This window comes from Pseudoliparis swirei, chromosome 10 (genome assembly GCF_029220125.1).
Source record: "Pseudoliparis swirei isolate HS2019 ecotype Mariana Trench chromosome 10, NWPU_hadal_v1, whole genome shotgun sequence".
Classification (NCBI taxonomy): Eukaryota; Metazoa; Chordata; class Actinopteri; order Perciformes; family Liparidae; genus Pseudoliparis; species Pseudoliparis swirei.
In genome coordinates this window covers 4,697,435-4,715,917 of record NC_079397.1, presented here as the reverse complement: position 1 = coordinate 4,715,917, position 18,483 = coordinate 4,697,435, and the positions used below count along the sequence as shown (strand labels likewise).

Genomic DNA, 18,483 nt, shown 5'->3' with positions numbered 1-18,483 from the left:
AAAGAATGACACTCGCACCTTAACTGAAAAGATATAAATATTAATTTTTTAATCAAACTATTTTGTCTCATTCATTTGTCATAATTTGGAATTCTCATTGTTGGTTTAAATACGACATTTTCTCACTTTTTGATGTTTACACCGAGATTTCAAAAAGATGTTTGGTCGTGGAAATGTTGTGAAACGTCCTGGAAATCCATTAATCAAAATATGTATGAGCCCTGAAACTACTAAGGCCAAGGATTTGTAGTGCCTTCGTAAATATTGAGGAATCTCGGACAGACGGCCACAGCTTGTTGACCAACACTTGCTGGAAAGTCGCATCACAGAGAGAGTCACCGCTGTCCCCATATTCATGATCTCACTTTCCCTCTCGTAACTACAGCTGACATTAATTTCAAGGTGTTTATGGGCGTCAAAGTGTCCTTAAAGTGTGGCGACTAACTCCTCCTCCTCTTCTTCATCTGCTCTGCAGGGCGAGAAGATCTTCTACTTGATCAAGCCCAGTCCCGGCAACCTTGCACTATACGAGGCATGGAGCTCCTCGGCCAATCAGAGTGAAGTGTTCTTCGGGGACAAAGTGGATAAGTGCTACAAGTGTGTCGTGCCCCAAGGTACCACCCTGCTCATCCCGACAGGTCAGTGGGGGGGTGGGGGTCGGGGGTCGTGTGAAGTGGTCATGTGACTGTTGGGTTAAAGGGGCTTTCAGGCCTGTAGTTTGATTAATTTGGTTAAAAGTAGAGCAACAAACGGGTGGAGACAGGACCGAAAAGCCTTCACGTGTACAGCAATGTTAGGCAAGTTTATTCACGTAGCACATCTCGACAACAAAGCAATTAAAAGTGCTTTACGTGACGCACACAAAAGGCATCACGCACATAATTACCAGAGATAAAAACACACATTGACAGAAGATTTAAAAGTCTTTTAAAAAGTGAACACAAAGCCGTCCCTGTCATTCAAATAGTTCAAGTTTCAAGTTTCAAGTTTCAAGTTTTTATTGTCACATCCGAAATTATATATATATAAAAATATATATATATAAAGACTATATATATATATATATGTATATACATACAATATATATAATATATATATATACACCACCTCTGTAGTGCCCTGTAGTCCACGATAGGATGTAAGACTATGGAGCTGTGTGCCAAGTCCAACCCAGTCATCCCATCTGCCTAGTTGAGATCTGAATGATGTTCAGGTGAATGTCCTCAACAAGAGGCTCTGTGTTGTGGTTGAAGTACTACGGTGTTGGGGAAAAGAAATGCATTTTGGGAGGTTTGGTCGGGTCTTGTAGTTGTGTGTTAGCGAGGTGCCGTGATCGAGTCGGGCAGGTTTACTGGTGAATTGCTATGTTGGTAACTTTTTATTGGACTTGACGAGTACACCGAGGACACCGAGTAGGACACGAGCTCAACTCACTGCAGGTTTCACTGCTTTCGACCGGCGGATCGATTCAAAGGAAAATCACTCAAGTGCACATAAGTGTTTCCAAATGATTTTACAGAAAATGTATATGTACTTTGCCTCATAGAAGATCACTTCCTGGCAAACTGCAAAAAGAGAAACTGAACTAGGGTTAGGGGTGAAAGCACCCGGTCTTCTTGGACGATCACCGACTGGTGACCGCGAGCTTGTCAGACAATCGGCCGTCGTCGTGGTCGCTGGCCTCTCTCGTCTGCAGCCGCCGTGTTGCCGGGATTTGTTTGTCTTTTCACATTCATCCAAAAGTTACAATAATTCCCGCTTCCCACGGCTCTTGCCAGGAAAATACAGGCTTCTCCAAGGGCCTCTGTTATTTCCCCTCGACAATAACGGAGGAGGAATGTCTTCCTGAGCGACGACGTAAGCGGTTCCTAATGATCATAATTGCGATGGAACATTTAAGAAAAAAAACGTCGCTGTTGCGTAATCCGACGAATGAAGCGACGGCAGCGTTCCTCCGCACGCGGCTTCTTCCACTCCTTTGACTAGAAGTGCTGTCGCTTTGTGACGAGACTGCGAACGAGTCCCTAAGTGAATATGACGTGCTCTCATTCACCCGAGTGGAGCTAATGTCTCCAGTCAGACAATCACCCATCCATCAGGCTGCCAATGGGCCGCTTTAAGCCGGCGGAGTTCCTCTGCTCTCCCCATGCGCCCACACACACAAAGCTCACTTCAGCCCATCCACGGCTGGATGTCCTCAATCACTCCTCCACTCGTGCTTTTCTCAGCAGGCTCGGGCAGCATTTTAAAAAGAGAGCTTCTGGCAGGAGAGGGTGTGGAGAGGTGGGAATTAGGTGGGGGTCAGAGAGCACAGTAGGTCAGTCAACCAGTGCTTTATCAGGCCTGTCTATCAGCCTTACACCAACCCCCAGACTCTGCTTTCTCTCACTTTGCGTTGTATGAAGAGCGCTGTTTATCTAAGCGGGAGCGCATCGTCGTAATAGACAACCTTATCTTTTTTTAATTCTATTTTTGTCTCGCGCCGGGAGGGTAAGAAGTTGTTTTCGTGGGTCTTTTCGGGCTCGCTCAGGCATTTCAAGTGCTGTGAATTTCTCCATGTATTCATGCACATCACCCATGAATACATATGTGCTCAAGTGGCCACTATTAAGGCGTCACTAAAGCTGTCCTCTCTTTATAAGTTGCTGCAAGTCTGTCTGCTGGGTGAGTTGTGTAAACATTAGTGCTCTGGCGCCCCCTGCAGGCTGGATCCATGCTGTTCTCACCTCTCAGGATTGCATGGCGTTTGGAGGGAACTTCCTTCACAACCTCAATATTGACATGCAGCTCAGGTAAACGGCTCGCATAATACACAAGACTCGAGTATGTTTATTCTGATTTAGTCCAGAAACATCTTTTGGTCTCACGTTTGTTTCTTTTTATCATTAAAAATGATTTGTGTTTCATCCGTTGATTTTTCTCAGGTGTTATGAAATGGAGCGTCGCCTGAAAACCCCAGACCTCTTTAAGTTTCCGTACTTCGAGGCCATCTGTTGGTACGTGGCCCAAAACCTCTTGGAAACGCTCAAAGGTGAGTCGGACGTTAACGTGTTCGGACGTGAGAACACACCTTATCAGATGTACGGTGAAAGCTCAAAGTTGTGCACATCAGACCTGTCGGGATAATGAAAATAAATGAAGCAAATGGTTGGTTGGAGCATCTTTTTAAATATGTGCAATGATGGAATTAAAAGGGCAATTGTACCTTTTGATAAAGACACCATTAGTTATTGTAACTTCCATAGTATTCAGTGTATGCATGATCCATATCTGTATTGTTCTCTGGCCTGTGGACACTTTATATCTCATGTTGTCATAAACGTCTCTGACTATGCTTTTTAAAAATTGTTATATACACATAACTGTTTAAGATAATCCTTTATTAGTCCCTCTGTGGGGAAATTTCAGGATTACAGCAGCAGGTGCACATTAGTGAGCAGTAAAAAAATAGTATGAAAAATACAATAGCAATATTTAATATGCAGACGGAATAAAAGTATATACAAGGTAATAATAATTAAGTGTGTTTAGTTCATATGAAAAATGACATCTGCAAATTTTGAGCAGCATGGTTTTCAGGTGAAAGAAGATACGAGCGTTGTCTTGCAAACATGTAATATCAACCTCGCCAATATCTCACTTATCGAGAGGAAAGCGATAGTTCAAAATGTACTCGTCTTGTTCGGACAACGTTTTCTGTCTGATCTTTTTACATGTTGAACGCTTGTATGTGTTCTTCCCTCTCAGAGCTACGAGAGGACAGCAGTCCGCCTCCAACATACCTGGTGGAGGGAGTCAAGGCTTTAATCGGCGCCCTGAGGACCTGGTTGAAAAGAGAGGTGAGCGCCGGCGGCCGTGTTCTCACGGTCATCGTCTCCGTGTACCTGCACCTGACTGACATGCCCACCGTCCAGATGGCGGTGGTTACACAGTTGGCTCTTATCTCCTGGATGAGTGTCAGCGAGCCAACAACGGGCTTCTTTCTGTCTGACGGTGGTCTGCCGTGGCTTTGCAGGTGACTGAGCCCAGCAGCGAGGTCCCAGACCATATCAGGCCCAACCATCTCATTAAGGAGCTGACCAAGGAGATCCGCTACCTGGAGGTAAGGATACGTGAGACGGTCACTGCGGGTGAAGAGCGGCGGTCCTGAGTGAATGCATCGGTTTTAAATATACACTGGAATATGCAAAGTACACACACACACACACAGTGCTGCTATCTGGAAAGGAATTGGATTACCGAGGGGATAAAATGTCATGAAAAGCGTCACACAAGCTCATCAAATTAGCAAATTCTAAGAAACCGTTATCGTACGATGAGATCGGTTGATTGGAGCTCGTCTGGACTTCCATATAAAATGTAGTGAAGTAAATAAGAAGCAATTCCTAATGCAGTGGCATGCGGTCAAATATACTCAATCATTTGAGAGGGTGTACCCTCGAAGCACATGTCGAATATCCTTAAAAGATAATATTAATATTGGATATGTATAAATAAGATAAGATACTCCTTTATTAGTCCCACAGTGGGGAAATTTCAGGATCACGGCAGCGGGTGCACATCAGAGCCTTAATAGAAGATGCACAAATAAAACACAATAACAATAGTTGATACTAAAATTACTACATATACAGAGGAAAAATTAATTTACAAAATATAATAATAAAATAATATAATATAAATAATAAAAAATAATACAGAATATCATCAATATAATATAAAATATATTCTTATATAAAAATAAAGAATGTGAACTTCTATTCAACAACTTGGACCGACCACACACTCTGACAAATACATTTAAACGTGGGCTCCATTTATTTTATTTGTTTAAGGCAATTTGTGAACCAGTAAATTACTTTTTGGTTTTGTTATCAACTTCACTCCATTCCGCTTTATTTACATTAATAGGAGGAACCGGTCGGTGGAAGCAAGCCAGTGAAATCTCAGGGAATCGGGTGCGCGGTAGCGTCCGGATCGAGCGCCTGCCCGGCCACCCCCACCACACTGGAGCGGCTGTGCCAGGCCCGGCAGGCGAGGCGGGCGGCCCGGCGGCTGAGGGAGCAGCAGCGGCACGCCCCCAAGATGCCCTCCAACCTGGACATCTTGGAGCGGCACACCAGGGAGGTGCTGAGGAGGCTGGAGGTGGGACCGTTTGACGAGGTGAGCGGCCAATGAGCAGCCGGAGTTTACAGCCGGTTGTGGAGGCTCCTTGATGCCAAGAGGTGTAAGGGTCCATGTTTGTTGACTGAAGCCGCTCTGCTCTCTCCAGGATGCTGCCTTCTGTGCCAAGGTCCGAGGGAAGCTCAACAAAGTGTCGACTGCATCGGCGGCGGCGGAGACTTTAGAGGACAACCACCTGCGGCTCATGCTGGTCAACGGCCGGATTATCAGGTGAAGGCTCGCTTCCGATTGGTCGACACGGCGCAGCGACGTTTGTGCTTCTTATGAGTAAACGCTCGGCGGTCTCGTCTCTCTAAAGTGTCTCATCCCCAAACAAAAGATGAAAGTCTCAGGCTCAAACTAAAATAACTGCATTTGATAACTTGGTATGAATGATGAGAGAAACTAAAGAGTTGCAAAAATAACGACCTTGAATAAGAGGAACTTAAAACAAAAGAGGACTTCTTGTTTAATTCAGATCAGTTGGGATTTTACAAAGTGTTTTGTGGATGTAAATCTTTCTATTCTATCGTTCAGATTCATTATATTTTGTGGTAAAATAACATGATCTCACCATTCAAACATGGATCCTTGTGTGTGTGTGTAGAGATTTGAGGCGAGCAGCCAGCAGCCCGGTGAAGACGGAGGGTGAAAGGTCATCTGGTGGCCCGCCAAAGAGTTGTGTGAAGTCTGAGAGGAACCAGGACGGTCAAGAGCAGCACAGCACAGTCGAGAAACCCGCACTCCTCAGTAAGTCACCCAGAGATGTTCTTAGTATTCATTATTATTATGTTGTAACCTATATTTTAGCATTATAGGCTCCTCTATGTGTTAAGCTCATGTCCCTGTGTTCCTCAGCTGGTCTGGAGAGGGTGAAGACTGAACTCAGGGAAGAAGCCTCGGGACACTCCAGTGTGTCGGACATGGACTCAGACAGCGACTCTCCCACAGAGGTGAACACTTTATACTTTTACTTTATTTGCCAGGAACGGTATAAAAAAAAAAAGACACTTCTGTTAAAATGCACAATGTTTACATATTTATTTAATTGTAAATAGAAATCGCTATTTAAGAAGTTTCCAAGCATCCAGAGTAATAATAAAAATGGAAGAGGATATTTATGTGATAGTCATAGTACGCAATTATACAACATTGTTGGGGACCAATTAAAACATGCAACACAGAAGCAACTTATTAAAAGTTAAAAATAGACTTCATGGGATGCATCACTGGCACAATAAGAGCGTGCCGGTACAGAATCGTCAATGGGGGCGATGCGTTCAATGTCTTGTGTATAACAGTGACACACAAATATTCATACCTGCAAACTTGTCACCTTTCTGTGAAATTCACCGTTTTGAAATCAAAATAAGTCATCCAAGTGAATCGTGTAGATCCGAAGAGTTTTTGTTTTGGGGTGGGGGGGGTCAACTGGCCTATGAGATTGGAGTGGGACACGGAGAAAATGTGAAGTGGTGCTCTTAGCAATAAAACATCTTTGATGGGACGTGTCTCGGCCAATCAGCGTTAAGATGTCGACAGCGTTCAGGGGGTTCAGGTTAGCTTGAATGTCAGCCGCTACATCTACTGCTGTCACGCTGCACAGTGTATCGATACTAACAAAGTACCCGTACGTTAAACACGATGTGATTTAGCATATTTTTTGTATCACTACTAAATTAAAAGAGCGCGGGATCAGAGCGCACGCGCTGCTCCATGTCAAGCTGCAATGCGCTGCGCTCACAGCGAGTGGCGTTAAGTGGCGGAGCTTTTGAGACTTAAAGTCTTCAGCTTTAAGAAAAAGATGATTCCAGAATGAAATGTTTCAGTTCTTTGTCTCCAAGGCAGACAGTCTGTAAAGTTATGTAACTCTACAGCTGCTCATCCTGATGAACTCTGTATCATCTGGTCAGATACTGACTAAATGCCTCATAGTGTTTAATCAATACTATGATGGAACCATGTAGTTTCATTAATATCTGGCTGTATTAATACTTATATTACTGCCATTTGTTAAGTGTTGAAAAAGTTGGTAAAAAGTGAACCATACAGATGTTTTATTTATTACTATTATAGACAAATTTACCAGTATCGTATTTATGGTATCATTGTTTTTATGGTATTGTATCGAATTCTGGTATCATGATATTTATGGCAGGTATCGTATAGAAGTTATAATGTTAGTGACAGCCAGGTCGAGGCAGAACAGACTCAGGGAACAGAGTCATGGCTCAGCAGAGCTCACAAGTCCTTGTTGTTCAGGCCAAAGAAAGGGAAGTTGGTTTATGAATGACTTTAACCATATGATATATAATGACAACGCATATTTTTTATTACTATCATTATATCATTAATAATATTTCTACTTTATACATTTTGTTCTAAAACCACCAAAGTTCAGCTAAAAATATTATTAGATGAATCAATTAGTTGCTTAAGAGAAGAAAAAAAAGTTGATAATAATTTCACTTTAAATAATTAAAAAACATTTTTTGGTTCCAGCTTCTTAAATTTGAAGATGTGCTGCTTTTCCATTTTTCCTAATTTGAATGATTTTTAAAGTGTTATACTTGTGTTCGCCAGTAGGGGGCAGTAGCGGGTTTTCCCATGACTGGTGCCGTAATTCTTGTCTTAAATAAACAAATTAGACCAGCGTAACAGACAGTGACGCAGCTGTTGATGCGAGTCTCTTGGTGTTTACAGGTGAGAAACGTACATAAGCACCATATGTATATTAATGTTACTTTCGCTCGCATATTTTGACAGTTATTAACTGTAGAAGTTAAAGTGAAGACAGTTAATTTTTTTACTCCGAGAAGAATTGTTGACGGGGGGGGGGGGTGCGAGTGACTTTTTCTTTGCTCCGTCCCAATGCGCGCAGACCGGCGTCGGAGCTCTGCAGCGACCGCGATCGACCAATCGATCACAATCGACATATTGAGCACCCCTGCATTCAAACATTAAATAGCCGAGTTTTTTTCAGCGTGAGAAATACGATGTGTGGCGGGAGTGCGTGAGTTAAGACCAAAATGCGTGAGACTTGAGAGCCCTGCTTCTTGTCAGTGCCTTCGATCTCCGTGACCTTGTCCGTCACCATGGAAACAGTCACATGACATGTACTCTGGTTCTGTGCTGTGACGTCAATAGTGACGTCACGAAGCACCGAACCAGAGTCTATATATAGAAGTGATTTCCAGCAGGATTTCAGTGTGTGAATCTCACAGAAACCCCCCCACCCCTTCTCCATTCAGCCACTTCCCGGGGTGGGGGCCTCTGATGGGATATCACAGAAAGGGTGGGTGGGAAGGTTTATTATATATTATTGGTTATTTGATAAAATAAGGAACAAAAGGAATTAATTTCTAAAATAATTTAGAAATTAAAAACGTGTTCAAGTGCACCAAATTCAGGAAGTTACTTGATTTGTAAAATAGTGTAACGTGGGACTTGTTAACCTGTGTGATTGTCGCTCAAGTGGGCCGTAGAGATTTCTCTGAATGGGCCTCGCTCCTATTCACACCTGGGCCCATGCAAAATAAATATTACTGAATATTTCAAGGTGTGGCGGCCATATATATATATATATATACAAACATCTATTATATTCTTATTAGAAGGGTTTGTGGGCACTGACTTAGTCAGAGCAGAGGACCCCCACCCCGTTGTCACCTTTTTCACCCCTCATGAGTTTGCAGGTATGAATATTACACATCCATCACAAACTTTTTTTATAATTTGATAACTGATGAATCTTTTTCTCATTAAAAAAATATCCCAACGTAGCGTAAAGCATCATCTTCGTCGTCCTCATCGTCCTCCACCTCCTCGTCGTCGTCATCATCCTCCTCCTCCTCCACCTCTTCCGACGAGGACTCAGGGAGTTCCCACGAGGAAGGGGAGGATGACGAGGAGAGGAGCTCGTCTCAGCAGAGGGGCTCGGGCCACACCATCGAGCTGGACCCGTCTGGCCAGAAACTCAGGCACAAACACAAACCTCTCAAACGGTGAGAAGCATCGATGATGTAATCCGTCCCGCGTGTGCGTTCCTACCGGGAGGCGGAGAATCATCGAGTCCTCTCCCCGCTTCTTGCAGCGAACGTCCTACCTCACCCAGCACAGAAGAGGCCATTCAGGGGATGCTGTCCATGGCCGGCCTGCTGCGCTCCGCCAAGTCGGAGAAGGCGGCCTCGTCCCAGGAGCCCTGGTGGTCCGGCTCCAGCCAGGGCTCGCCGCTGGAGCAGGCGGCGCACCGGCTGCAGGGCGACAAGAGCCCCATGGACAGCCAGGGCAACAGCAGCGAGGCCTGGGACAACCGGGGGCCGGCCAGCCCGGAGGCAGACTACCAGTACTGTGACCCCTCCATGTCGCCGCCGCTGCACCCTTCCAAGAGGCAAGCACCCAACCCCCCACCCATCAGCAATCAGGCCACCAAAGGTTTGGAAACCAGTTTTACTTTGTTGTGCAGAGTTTGGTCATTTTAATTTTCTGTTGAACAATTATTAAAACCAGAGAACTTTAACTAAAAAGTTATTGATTTTTTTTAATTTTTACAAAATTAGAGATTGAGAAGCAAATGTAAACAATCAAAAGTAAAATAATAAATAAAAGTACAGGAAATAGTTTTACAAATGTGATGGTTGATTAATCAATGATGTAAAATGTAAATATTAGCTTTTATGATGATGGCGAGACCCCAACTGTTACCCAATGATTGTTATTTACAGCAATCGGAGACATGCATTGTACATTCTCTCCTTTTTTAAAGCTTTTTATTTTCCGCCTATTTCTAATGCCGTTGTCCTTTTCTTTCCTTCCAGGCAAGCGGCCCAAAAAAGGAATGGCCACCGCCAAGCAGCGACTGGGGAAGATCCTGAAGCTCAACAGACACAATCGTGTGTTTGTGTAACAATTCACATTTTCAAAGAGGAAAAAAAACGATGCGTGGGGACAATTTCTTGAAAGAGATTTTAAAAAAGAAAGGAAAAGACACGTTGGTGTATTTGTTCTGTTGAAACGGAGAATAGGAAACCAAACGCCGCCCCGGAGACGAATCTCGAAAAAAAAACGCGCTCGCTGTGCATGCTTAGGAGACAGGGTATCGGATTTAAAATCAGTGCACGACTTCACCACAAAGCACACTAAGAACGAAGCGGAGGCGAGCATGCTGGGACATCTTTCTGCTGCAGGGAAACGTGGACCGACGCTCCGGCGGCCATTTAAATGGACACGTGAGATGATGGTCTACCAAAACAACAACAACAACACTTGCTTTGCCGGGGGAGCGGCTTCCGATGCCAAGATCACCTGCATCCTATTTGTTAATATTACCCCCTCTCTGCTGAAAGCACCCCCTTCCCCCCCCTCTCCCCTCCCCCTCTCCACACAACGGTGCTTATCGTTTGTGCTCGCCCCCTTAAGCCCTCGCCGCCCTTTATCTCAATCACACCAGCAATAATTACTTTTTGAGGAGAGAGGAGACGAGTGAGAGGCGGCACTTCGGAGTGTTACCCCCCCCCCCCAGAGTCGTCGGTTTGGAGGGGAGCGAATCGGAACGGGTTCGTTACGGACTCGCACAATTTGGTGCAAAAATATACTCTCAAATCTGCACTATGTTTTGATAATTAAGAGGGGAAAGGAAAAGGAAGCTGCTCAAAGTGCCGCCTCTCTGAATTAGTTTAAAATAGGAATTACGAGTCAAGTCGCTCGGCCTAAAAACCCGAAGACAACCAATGACGTGTGTCGCGTGATGTCCTGCTTAATTTATTCGACTTTTGTTTTTTAATGTTTTTGTGGATTCTGAATGATGTATTTATTATTTGAAAGAGATAATGTTTTTATTATATTTTGACCTTGAAGCCTCGGCTGTTGAGTTTTTGTTCTTTTTTAAAATAGGGTTAATTGTTTCTCTTTAAACACATGCTTTTTGTAAATGTGGATGTTTTAGAGTTCATGTGATCATCTGTTGAGTAGCAATTTATCTACAAATCTTTTATTACCTTTTATTTTGCCCCCCCCCCCCCGTTGAATAGTGTTGATTCTGTGTTCTGGTTTCCTCGCTGTAGCTCCAGGTGTTGAGGGGCCGTGTGCAAATAGAAACGAGGTTAGGTTGAGAAACGTCAACGTCCATATTTACACTAGTGCCAGTTATCATTTAGAAAAAACAAGTATTGTGAGCCGCTGGTCGATGCAAAGTAGTCGATGCATTCAGAAGTGAACGTTGTGGAACTTAAAAAAAAAATAGGATGAGTGAGTTTTTTCCTTTTTATAAAAAGAAAATCCAGTGCTGATGCGTGTGCAGTTCTTCACTCAGGGAATGATGCCATGGACGCGTGACCTTCCATTACCCCACCAGCCACGGGCAAGACTTCAAGATTACACCGCCTGCTTTTGGACTGTCATTATCGTGGTAATTACAAGCCGTGTTTTAACCAGTCGGTCGTTGTCCATTTTTACAACTTCTGACAACATGGATTCAGTGTTGTCCCCCACACACAGCGGAACACGTTCAGCAGAACTTAAAAAGAAGCATTGATCACATTGCCACTGATTTCCTCTTCTCACTTTCACCTCTTTAACTTCCTGCATGTCACGTCATTGAAAACACGAGCTGGCCCGCAGGCAGGGTTTGTAATAAGCTGTCGTATTCATCGTACACAATTGGTTCCCCTTTTGGATTTTAAATGCAGCTTTCTTGGCATTTGTTTTTATGCATTGGTTCTTTTTCTCCCCAGATTTAAATGGTGTATAATTTTTAAAACACAAACACTGGCTAACTGTGACACTGTTAAATGCATTGCATTTTGTTTCTGCATTTCAAAAATTGCGTGTAAATAAAATTTTAAAATACAAGTGCTTCTTTTGTCAAGCCCAATATGGCACACAAGCAGTAAAAGGTGAAGTTTAGATTATACTGGTTTTACATAAATAAAAAACAGTTCAAAATATTTAAAGATACTTTTATTAGTCTATGTACAGAAATGACTTTCAGAAGATCCTGGAGACTTCCACAGACTTATCCAGCAGCTTGAATCCCTCGTGATCTACAGGCAAAATAAGATGTTAACAGCATCGGACAAAATGAAATAAAACTCAGCTTCCAATGTATTCGGTACACCCAGCCAAAAATACATTACTGCTACAAACGTTCCTTCGTGAATCTTAGTTTCATTTGTTAACTGGTTGAGGTGTTGATTCAACCATGTTTGTGGTACTGATCATAATTAAATTATCCAGTGAGGTATTTGAACTGACCACAAGGTACCAATAGATACGATAAAAAGGTATATTGTGCAGGTATTTTCCTAATCTGAGACATGCACAAACATGTTGACGGCATCAGAAAATATTAACTCCTTAGATCAGGTTCTCATCGTGCATTTAGACTCTACAAGGAGAAACTCTCGTCCTCATTGGTTACCGTACCTGTGCTCATTTACAAAGGAAACTGAAGAAATTTCCTTATTCGCCGTCCGCTGGGATTCCAAGCTCCTCATCTGTCCATGCAGAGGTGTCAGGCCAGGGGAAGTGACCCTACAGAAGAAGGAACACCCGTCCACTCATTAGGTTTATACAGTATGGCAGACTAGATCAACTAGTAACCGTGCACACATTACACACACTTATTAACTACTTTCCTTCTTGCTGCTTTAACAATAGTTTGTTCAAACAAAAAACGTTTTGTATTAAAGATGCAACATTGCCAACACCCAATTATTCTATATCTAAATACATTCGGTGCATCTGCTTTCCATCTTGATGAACATCACTTTTTTTTGGGCTGTAACCAAAATGTCCAGCAAGTTTGTGACGGGTTCATCTCATAATAAAAACTATTCGTGGTTCAGAAGATGTTTGTCAAAAACAACTGTGCCGCCTTGAACAATCATACTTTGAATCCAGGTCCCGTTTAAAGTCTCATTCACCCAGTACACAGAGAAATAAATATAGACAAGTAAAGGTAGTTCTCTGCATTACTTAGTTGTATGACTACTGTACACCAATTTACTAATACTATATATTACATTCACATCTGCACTATTCAGGGTCTTAAGTGGTTTTCATTTTATTTAAATATATATATATGTCTTTAATCCAGACTCATGGGTCCATAAAACAACAACAATATATAAAATACAATACGAGGACACCGGTCCAGCTATTGCAGCCAAAAAGTCTCGGGATTAAAAAAAACATACAAACACCTGTTCCATTGCTTCCAGAAACAAGACAAATACCTGGTAGATATATAGATTTAATTGACTCAAGTAAAAGTATATACTATATTATACTACAACATATTTGCAGCTATATATATATATATTATAATACATTCTATTTGGAGGCGGCTTTCACGTCACCCACGATCACCTTACAATAAAATCAAACAGGATACAGGATAAAAGTATGAAAGATAGAAACAACATTAAAACAGAACATCAACATAAAAACAAGTGAAGTGTAGAGGATCCAGTTATAGAGAGTATGCCAGTTTGAACAGGTGAGTTTTGAGTTGAGACTTGAATGATGTGATAGAGTCTAATATATATATATTATATATATATATGTGCCCGTGAAACTGTAGTAACGTTAGAAAGGACGTATCAAGTCGCAGAAAATGGAAACTTTAACGAAAGGACAAGTACATGAACGCTGCCCAAAACTAAAGTACTTGAGTAACGTTGTAAAGTTACTTTCCAGCTGCAGTAGAGAGTCATGTTCAGCACACATGGGGCTGGATAGGGTGCAACACAGAATGTTTACCCACCAGGACTGCATCAGGGTCGTGCCAGCAGTGCCACAGGATCCAGAACCACATGGCACTGCTCAGGATCTCCGACTGGAGCTTCTGGTTCTTCGTGATCTGAGGATATGCCCGGTACTGGGGCTCGATGTGCGGACCATCGCCAGCCCTAAAACACACACAATTACAATATTTAAGTAAATACCATAATGTAGAAATGTAGGCTGCTATTTAATATCGTGTTAAAGTTTAGAGGTTAAAGAGCATACATGATAACACAAATGTATTTTCGATAGCTAGCTGACGTAAAACGCTAGCGGGCGTCGCAAGACTTACTTTCTGGTCGTTATCTTTTGCGTACTGCGTCTGAGGAGCTGACTTCCGGTCCGAAGAACTCCCAACGCCCGTCCTAAAGAAGACATGGTCGCTTCCGAAGCGAACACCAGTCTTATAGGTTGGTTATTTGTTGAGATTTAGACGGAGTACCGTCCTGTTCGTCGAGGAGTCACCTTCTCCTCTTGTCAATAAACGACCTCCCAATAAGGATGGCTGTGATTGGACAGAGAGGGACCACTTCCGTTCTTCCTCTGTGATGATTGGCAGACAGTTTGAATTGACAGCGCCCTCTAGCGGTCTCCAAGAGACGGGACTTTCCCTTTGAGTTCTGCTGTCAAATTTATATTAGAGTTTTTTCCTGCACGGTTTAGGTCCTCGTATTTTACCATACACATTAATGCATCAGTAATATGAATCCCAAAACACAATGTCTGATAAGTATTTAAGGGTCAATTTCCTGCACAATGAGTACCTTTACTTATGATATTTGAATGTTGCCCATAATACTTATGGCAAATAGGACTTTGCGTTCATGATTTAGACTTGAAGGAGTATTTTCCGTTTGGTATTGTTACTTCTACATAAATAAAGGACCTGAATACTTCTTCCACCTCTGAATCATGACATAATGCATTGACTAAGTTTTCTGAAAGATACCTTTTTTTGCGTATTTTGGTTAGACATAAACAGATTATCACAACAGAACATCATTTCTGTTGTGGCCTTAGAACACTGAGTTGTTACTAATACTTATGGCTAATATGGATTTACAGGAGTATTTTACTGAGTTGTATACTTATTTACTAATTTAGGCTAACATTGGGTCATAACGTGTCATACTCCTTTTGCCATAGTTGGCCGAATAAAACTAAAATGTATCGATTATAATTTAACTCGTTTATTTAAATTCAACTGTTCACGCTAAACACCAAACAAAAGCTTATTAATTAAAAAAAGAAATTAAGTGAATACAAAATCCGTTTTTCCTCCAAGGTCCACTAGATGGGGTCAAAAGCTAAAACAAAAGAGGGTGAAGGGAGCTTTACTGACGCGCATGGCGTATATCCTCTTTAAGAGTAAGACTGTTCAACATCGGTGTGAAGTGTCAGAGGAAAATGATGTGCTTATGTAGCCTACTGGGTTATTCAAAGATCAGCAAATCACTCAAATTGTCCACATTGAGGTTTCTCTTTAATTTGACATTAAGAAACACGTGGCTTTATAGGGCAACACAGCCCGAACAACCACACAGGCAACTGTACAATAATATGTGCACGGTTCACATCTGATGCTCTGATTGTGAACGTAACAAGAACTTCCACTCCTCACGTCGTGAAACAGGAAATAATAACATTGTGGCGAGAACGCGCACGGCGGCGCCGCCGCCCAAAGAGTGCGCGACCTCGACGACCCGTGCACGAAAAGAAAGGAATCCTCGACGCCATCTTGTTTCCAGTCCACAACGATAATGAAGTTGGTTTAACGGCAGGAGGTCGATTTTATCCCCAGACGCCAACTGTCAATTCCACACTCCATGCACGAACCACACGCCGTCGTGTCGCCCCGTCGACCCTTCACATTAGGAAGCCTCTTTGCGGATATAAATACACACACGCACACACTACGCTGTAACCTAATGGCGCCTGGTCGTCGATGCTCTCCGGTTGCGCCCCTCTCCCCTCGCAGCTCAGAGCCCGCCCACAAACACCGACGACATGATGTCATCAGAAACCATTTCTCGAGAAGGAGAAGAAATGCATCGATTTGTTTTTTTAAACAATGGATAAACCTCCCACCAAATGTGCGACATTATCTTTAACATAAAGGGAGGTCGGATCCTCTTCGGACCGAAAGCACGATGAACGGTCACGGATAACCGTCATCCTCTCCGAAGAATCGACGGTGACCGTTTTCATCGCTGCGTCCTCCACGGCCGTCTACGATCGTTTCCGTTTGGAAGCGGGTGACGGTGACTCGACGGGCCAAACTTTTACCTCCGTCCTCCTCCCCCAAGTTTATTTCAAACAAAAAACCCTGGCTGCCAGTGCACCAGCAGTTGCGGGTTTGCAGCGGTCCCGCGCGAATGCGCATGCGCGGGGGGATGCGGTTTCGGGTGGGGGAGGGTCACTAAATGGAAACGATGAGAACATCCTCTCAACAAACGATGTCAAAGGGATTTCTACAGGCATATTTCTGGAGACTTGACAGAAACCGATTTGCCACAACAATAAAGCTGTCGGAAAGATAGCTGGCATTGTTTGTTTTAGTGTGTTACATGTCAGAGCTTATGACTATAGTGACATACAATATGTCTAGTAAATAAATCCAAAGGGTTGAACACTTCAACTAGACAGCTGATAACACATAAATCATATTTTCCAGATGCTTTCATCTGGGATTTCTTGAACAGACAGAAATGTGAGTGATGTGATATCTGCATGTAAGATTATGACTTAAAGTCCTGTGTTAATTGTGCAAACATGCTTTAGTGTGCGTGGTTTAGGGTCCGTTTTACAATGTTGGATCCCTCTACGGTCTGCTGCTTTTATTCTGGATGGACCGTTAATGGCCAGTGTTTAATAGGTACCACTTCAAACATCAGTTCAATACACAAAATGCTGCTCTTGTGTAAGGGGTTATATAACAGCTTAGTGGCCTCCCCCTCTGTGTTTGGTAGCAGATGTAGGTGCTTCTTTTCAGCCATGCCAGGAGTGAAAATCAAAGTGTTTGGTCCTAAAAAACAACAACTTTCAGTTGTGTTAGGTTTGTAATTAGCACACACATTCGTATGGCAGAAATGGGAGAATAAATAATCTGGTCTAAAATGTGTCTGATTCAATTGTTGCTGTAGCCCATGTCTGTTTAGGTATCTTTAAAAAAAGGAGATATTAAATGTAATATAAAACTTAGTGTATGAGGGTTTGTGTGGAGAATAAGGAAAGGACGCAGGAGATGAAGTTAGTTTAAAACAAACCTCCTGATTAAAACATTCCTACAGCTGATCATGAAGATTGCACGGACATTACTGTAACCAGCATACCACACTGGTGTATTACAATGTGCTGCAAGATTTATTTGATGGGCTATTTTTAAAATCCTAACAAAAACAAAGATTAAACCACCTTTAACCAATTACATTTTAACTTATAACGTATTCAACATGCTACTCAAGTTCTACTCAAATTGTCCGTTTGACATGCATTGTCTAAAGAGCAACGCACAAGGTAAATCCAGACCGCTACCGACACAGATAGCAGCCTTGACTGGAGGAATCACAGTCGCGGACGCGCATGGAGCGCGATCACGATGCCCCTGTGAAATCGGGTGTGTAGCCCCGCAGTATGTGGAGGCGGAGCTGGGTTTAGTGGCAGGGGGGGAGGGAGGGGGGCTCGTGGGGGAGGCGGAGTCTCGGCAGTCCTGGCAGGGCCGCCATTTTTGCAAAGGGAAAAGAGACTGGTTTGAGGGGATCTAATTTCGAAAAGTCGCCGATGACCAGGGCACTGTTTTAACGGTTTCGAATAGATTTATAGTCAAATTGGGTCACCTCGTAGCCCAAGAAGCAGGAGATTTTTCACACGAAAGGACTCCTTAGCGGACAAGATAGTATACAAACATTTTAAAGCTTTGCTAGGGATCCGCAGTGTGTGGACAGAAGTATTGTTTTGGTTGTGGAAGCTGTTTTGAAAGCGACGGGGGTCTTACCCAGGTCCCCTAATTCGCTATTCAGATCATCCAGAGTGGACATAAAACGGTGAGTAAACTGCATTACGTGGTAGTTACAGGTGAGCACAAATCCGACCTGGAAAGCTATTGTTGGCTTTAGGTAGCTGGCTAGGCACATCATGCTGGTGCTGGCTAACGTAGTATCAGCTGAGTTTAGCTTGCTAGCTAGCTGAGCAATACCGTTCAGGCAACTGTTACTATCCTGCATATTTGCCTCGATCAAAATATATATTTTTTTAAACCGCTAACCAGGTGACGCACGTTTCCTCTGTAGCCCAAAGTGTCATGTTGGCCAGGAAACCGACAGCTAACTAGCGCATGCTACTAGCTCAAATTAGCTTGACACAGGTCTCCGATATCCTCTTTGATAGTCTGGCGATGCAAGAAAACGTCATACAAATAATATTCACAGGCAGCTACGACCGATGTTCGCGACGCGGTCAACGCAGCTTCGAGACCGAAGAGACCTCGGCGTAAAACGAAAACGCTGCAATTAGATTAATGGCTGTCCCACAAGCCTA

General features: G+C 43.1%; 3 protein-coding genes across 8 annotated transcripts in view; 2 read left to right on the top strand and 1 right to left on the bottom strand.

Moving 5' to 3' along the window:
- The window catches only part of kdm7aa (lysine (K)-specific demethylase 7Aa), a 26,232-nt gene extending 14,220 nt beyond the window's left edge, over positions 1 to 12,012 (top strand). The window contains exons 7-18 of the mRNA XM_056425363.1: positions 476 to 638; positions 2,705 to 2,792; positions 2,925 to 3,031; positions 3,748 to 3,839; positions 4,016 to 4,102; positions 4,912 to 5,163; positions 5,273 to 5,394; positions 5,771 to 5,913; positions 6,022 to 6,116; positions 8,947 to 9,167; positions 9,257 to 9,597; positions 9,981 to 12,012. Coding sequence (XP_056281338.1) covers positions 476 to 638; positions 2,705 to 2,792; positions 2,925 to 3,031; positions 3,748 to 3,839; positions 4,016 to 4,102; positions 4,912 to 5,163; positions 5,273 to 5,394; positions 5,771 to 5,913; positions 6,022 to 6,116; positions 8,947 to 9,167; positions 9,257 to 9,597; positions 9,981 to 10,069 — 1,800 coding nt within the window. The 3' untranslated portion in view covers positions 10,070 to 12,012. The remainder of the gene's footprint in view (positions 1 to 475; positions 639 to 2,704; positions 2,793 to 2,924; positions 3,032 to 3,747; positions 3,840 to 4,015; positions 4,103 to 4,911; positions 5,164 to 5,272; positions 5,395 to 5,770; positions 5,914 to 6,021; positions 6,117 to 8,946; positions 9,168 to 9,256; positions 9,598 to 9,980) is intronic.
- A 90-nt stretch (positions 12,013 to 12,102) lies between these two features.
- On the bottom strand, positions 12,103 to 14,413 carry ndufb2 (NADH:ubiquinone oxidoreductase subunit B2). Its single transcript, XM_056425364.1, has 4 exons — positions 14,240 to 14,413; positions 13,928 to 14,072; positions 12,586 to 12,693; positions 12,103 to 12,203 (listed from the first exon to the last, which is right to left on the bottom strand). The coding sequence occupies exons 1-3, from the start codon at positions 14,323 to 14,325 to the stop codon at positions 12,622 to 12,624; spliced, it is 303 nt and encodes a 100-aa protein (XP_056281339.1). The 5' UTR covers positions 14,326 to 14,413; the 3' UTR covers positions 12,103 to 12,203; positions 12,586 to 12,621.
- Positions 14,414 to 14,541: 128 nt separating this feature from the next.
- The window catches only part of kmt2e (lysine (K)-specific methyltransferase 2E), a 30,818-nt gene continuing 26,876 nt past the window's right edge, over positions 14,542 to 18,483 (top strand). For all 6 annotated transcript variants that reach the window (XM_056425362.1, XM_056425360.1, XM_056425358.1 and 3 more), the window contains exon 1: positions 14,542 to 17,990. The gene's annotated coding sequence lies outside the window, so the exon portion shown is untranslated. The remainder of the gene's footprint in view (positions 17,991 to 18,483) is intronic.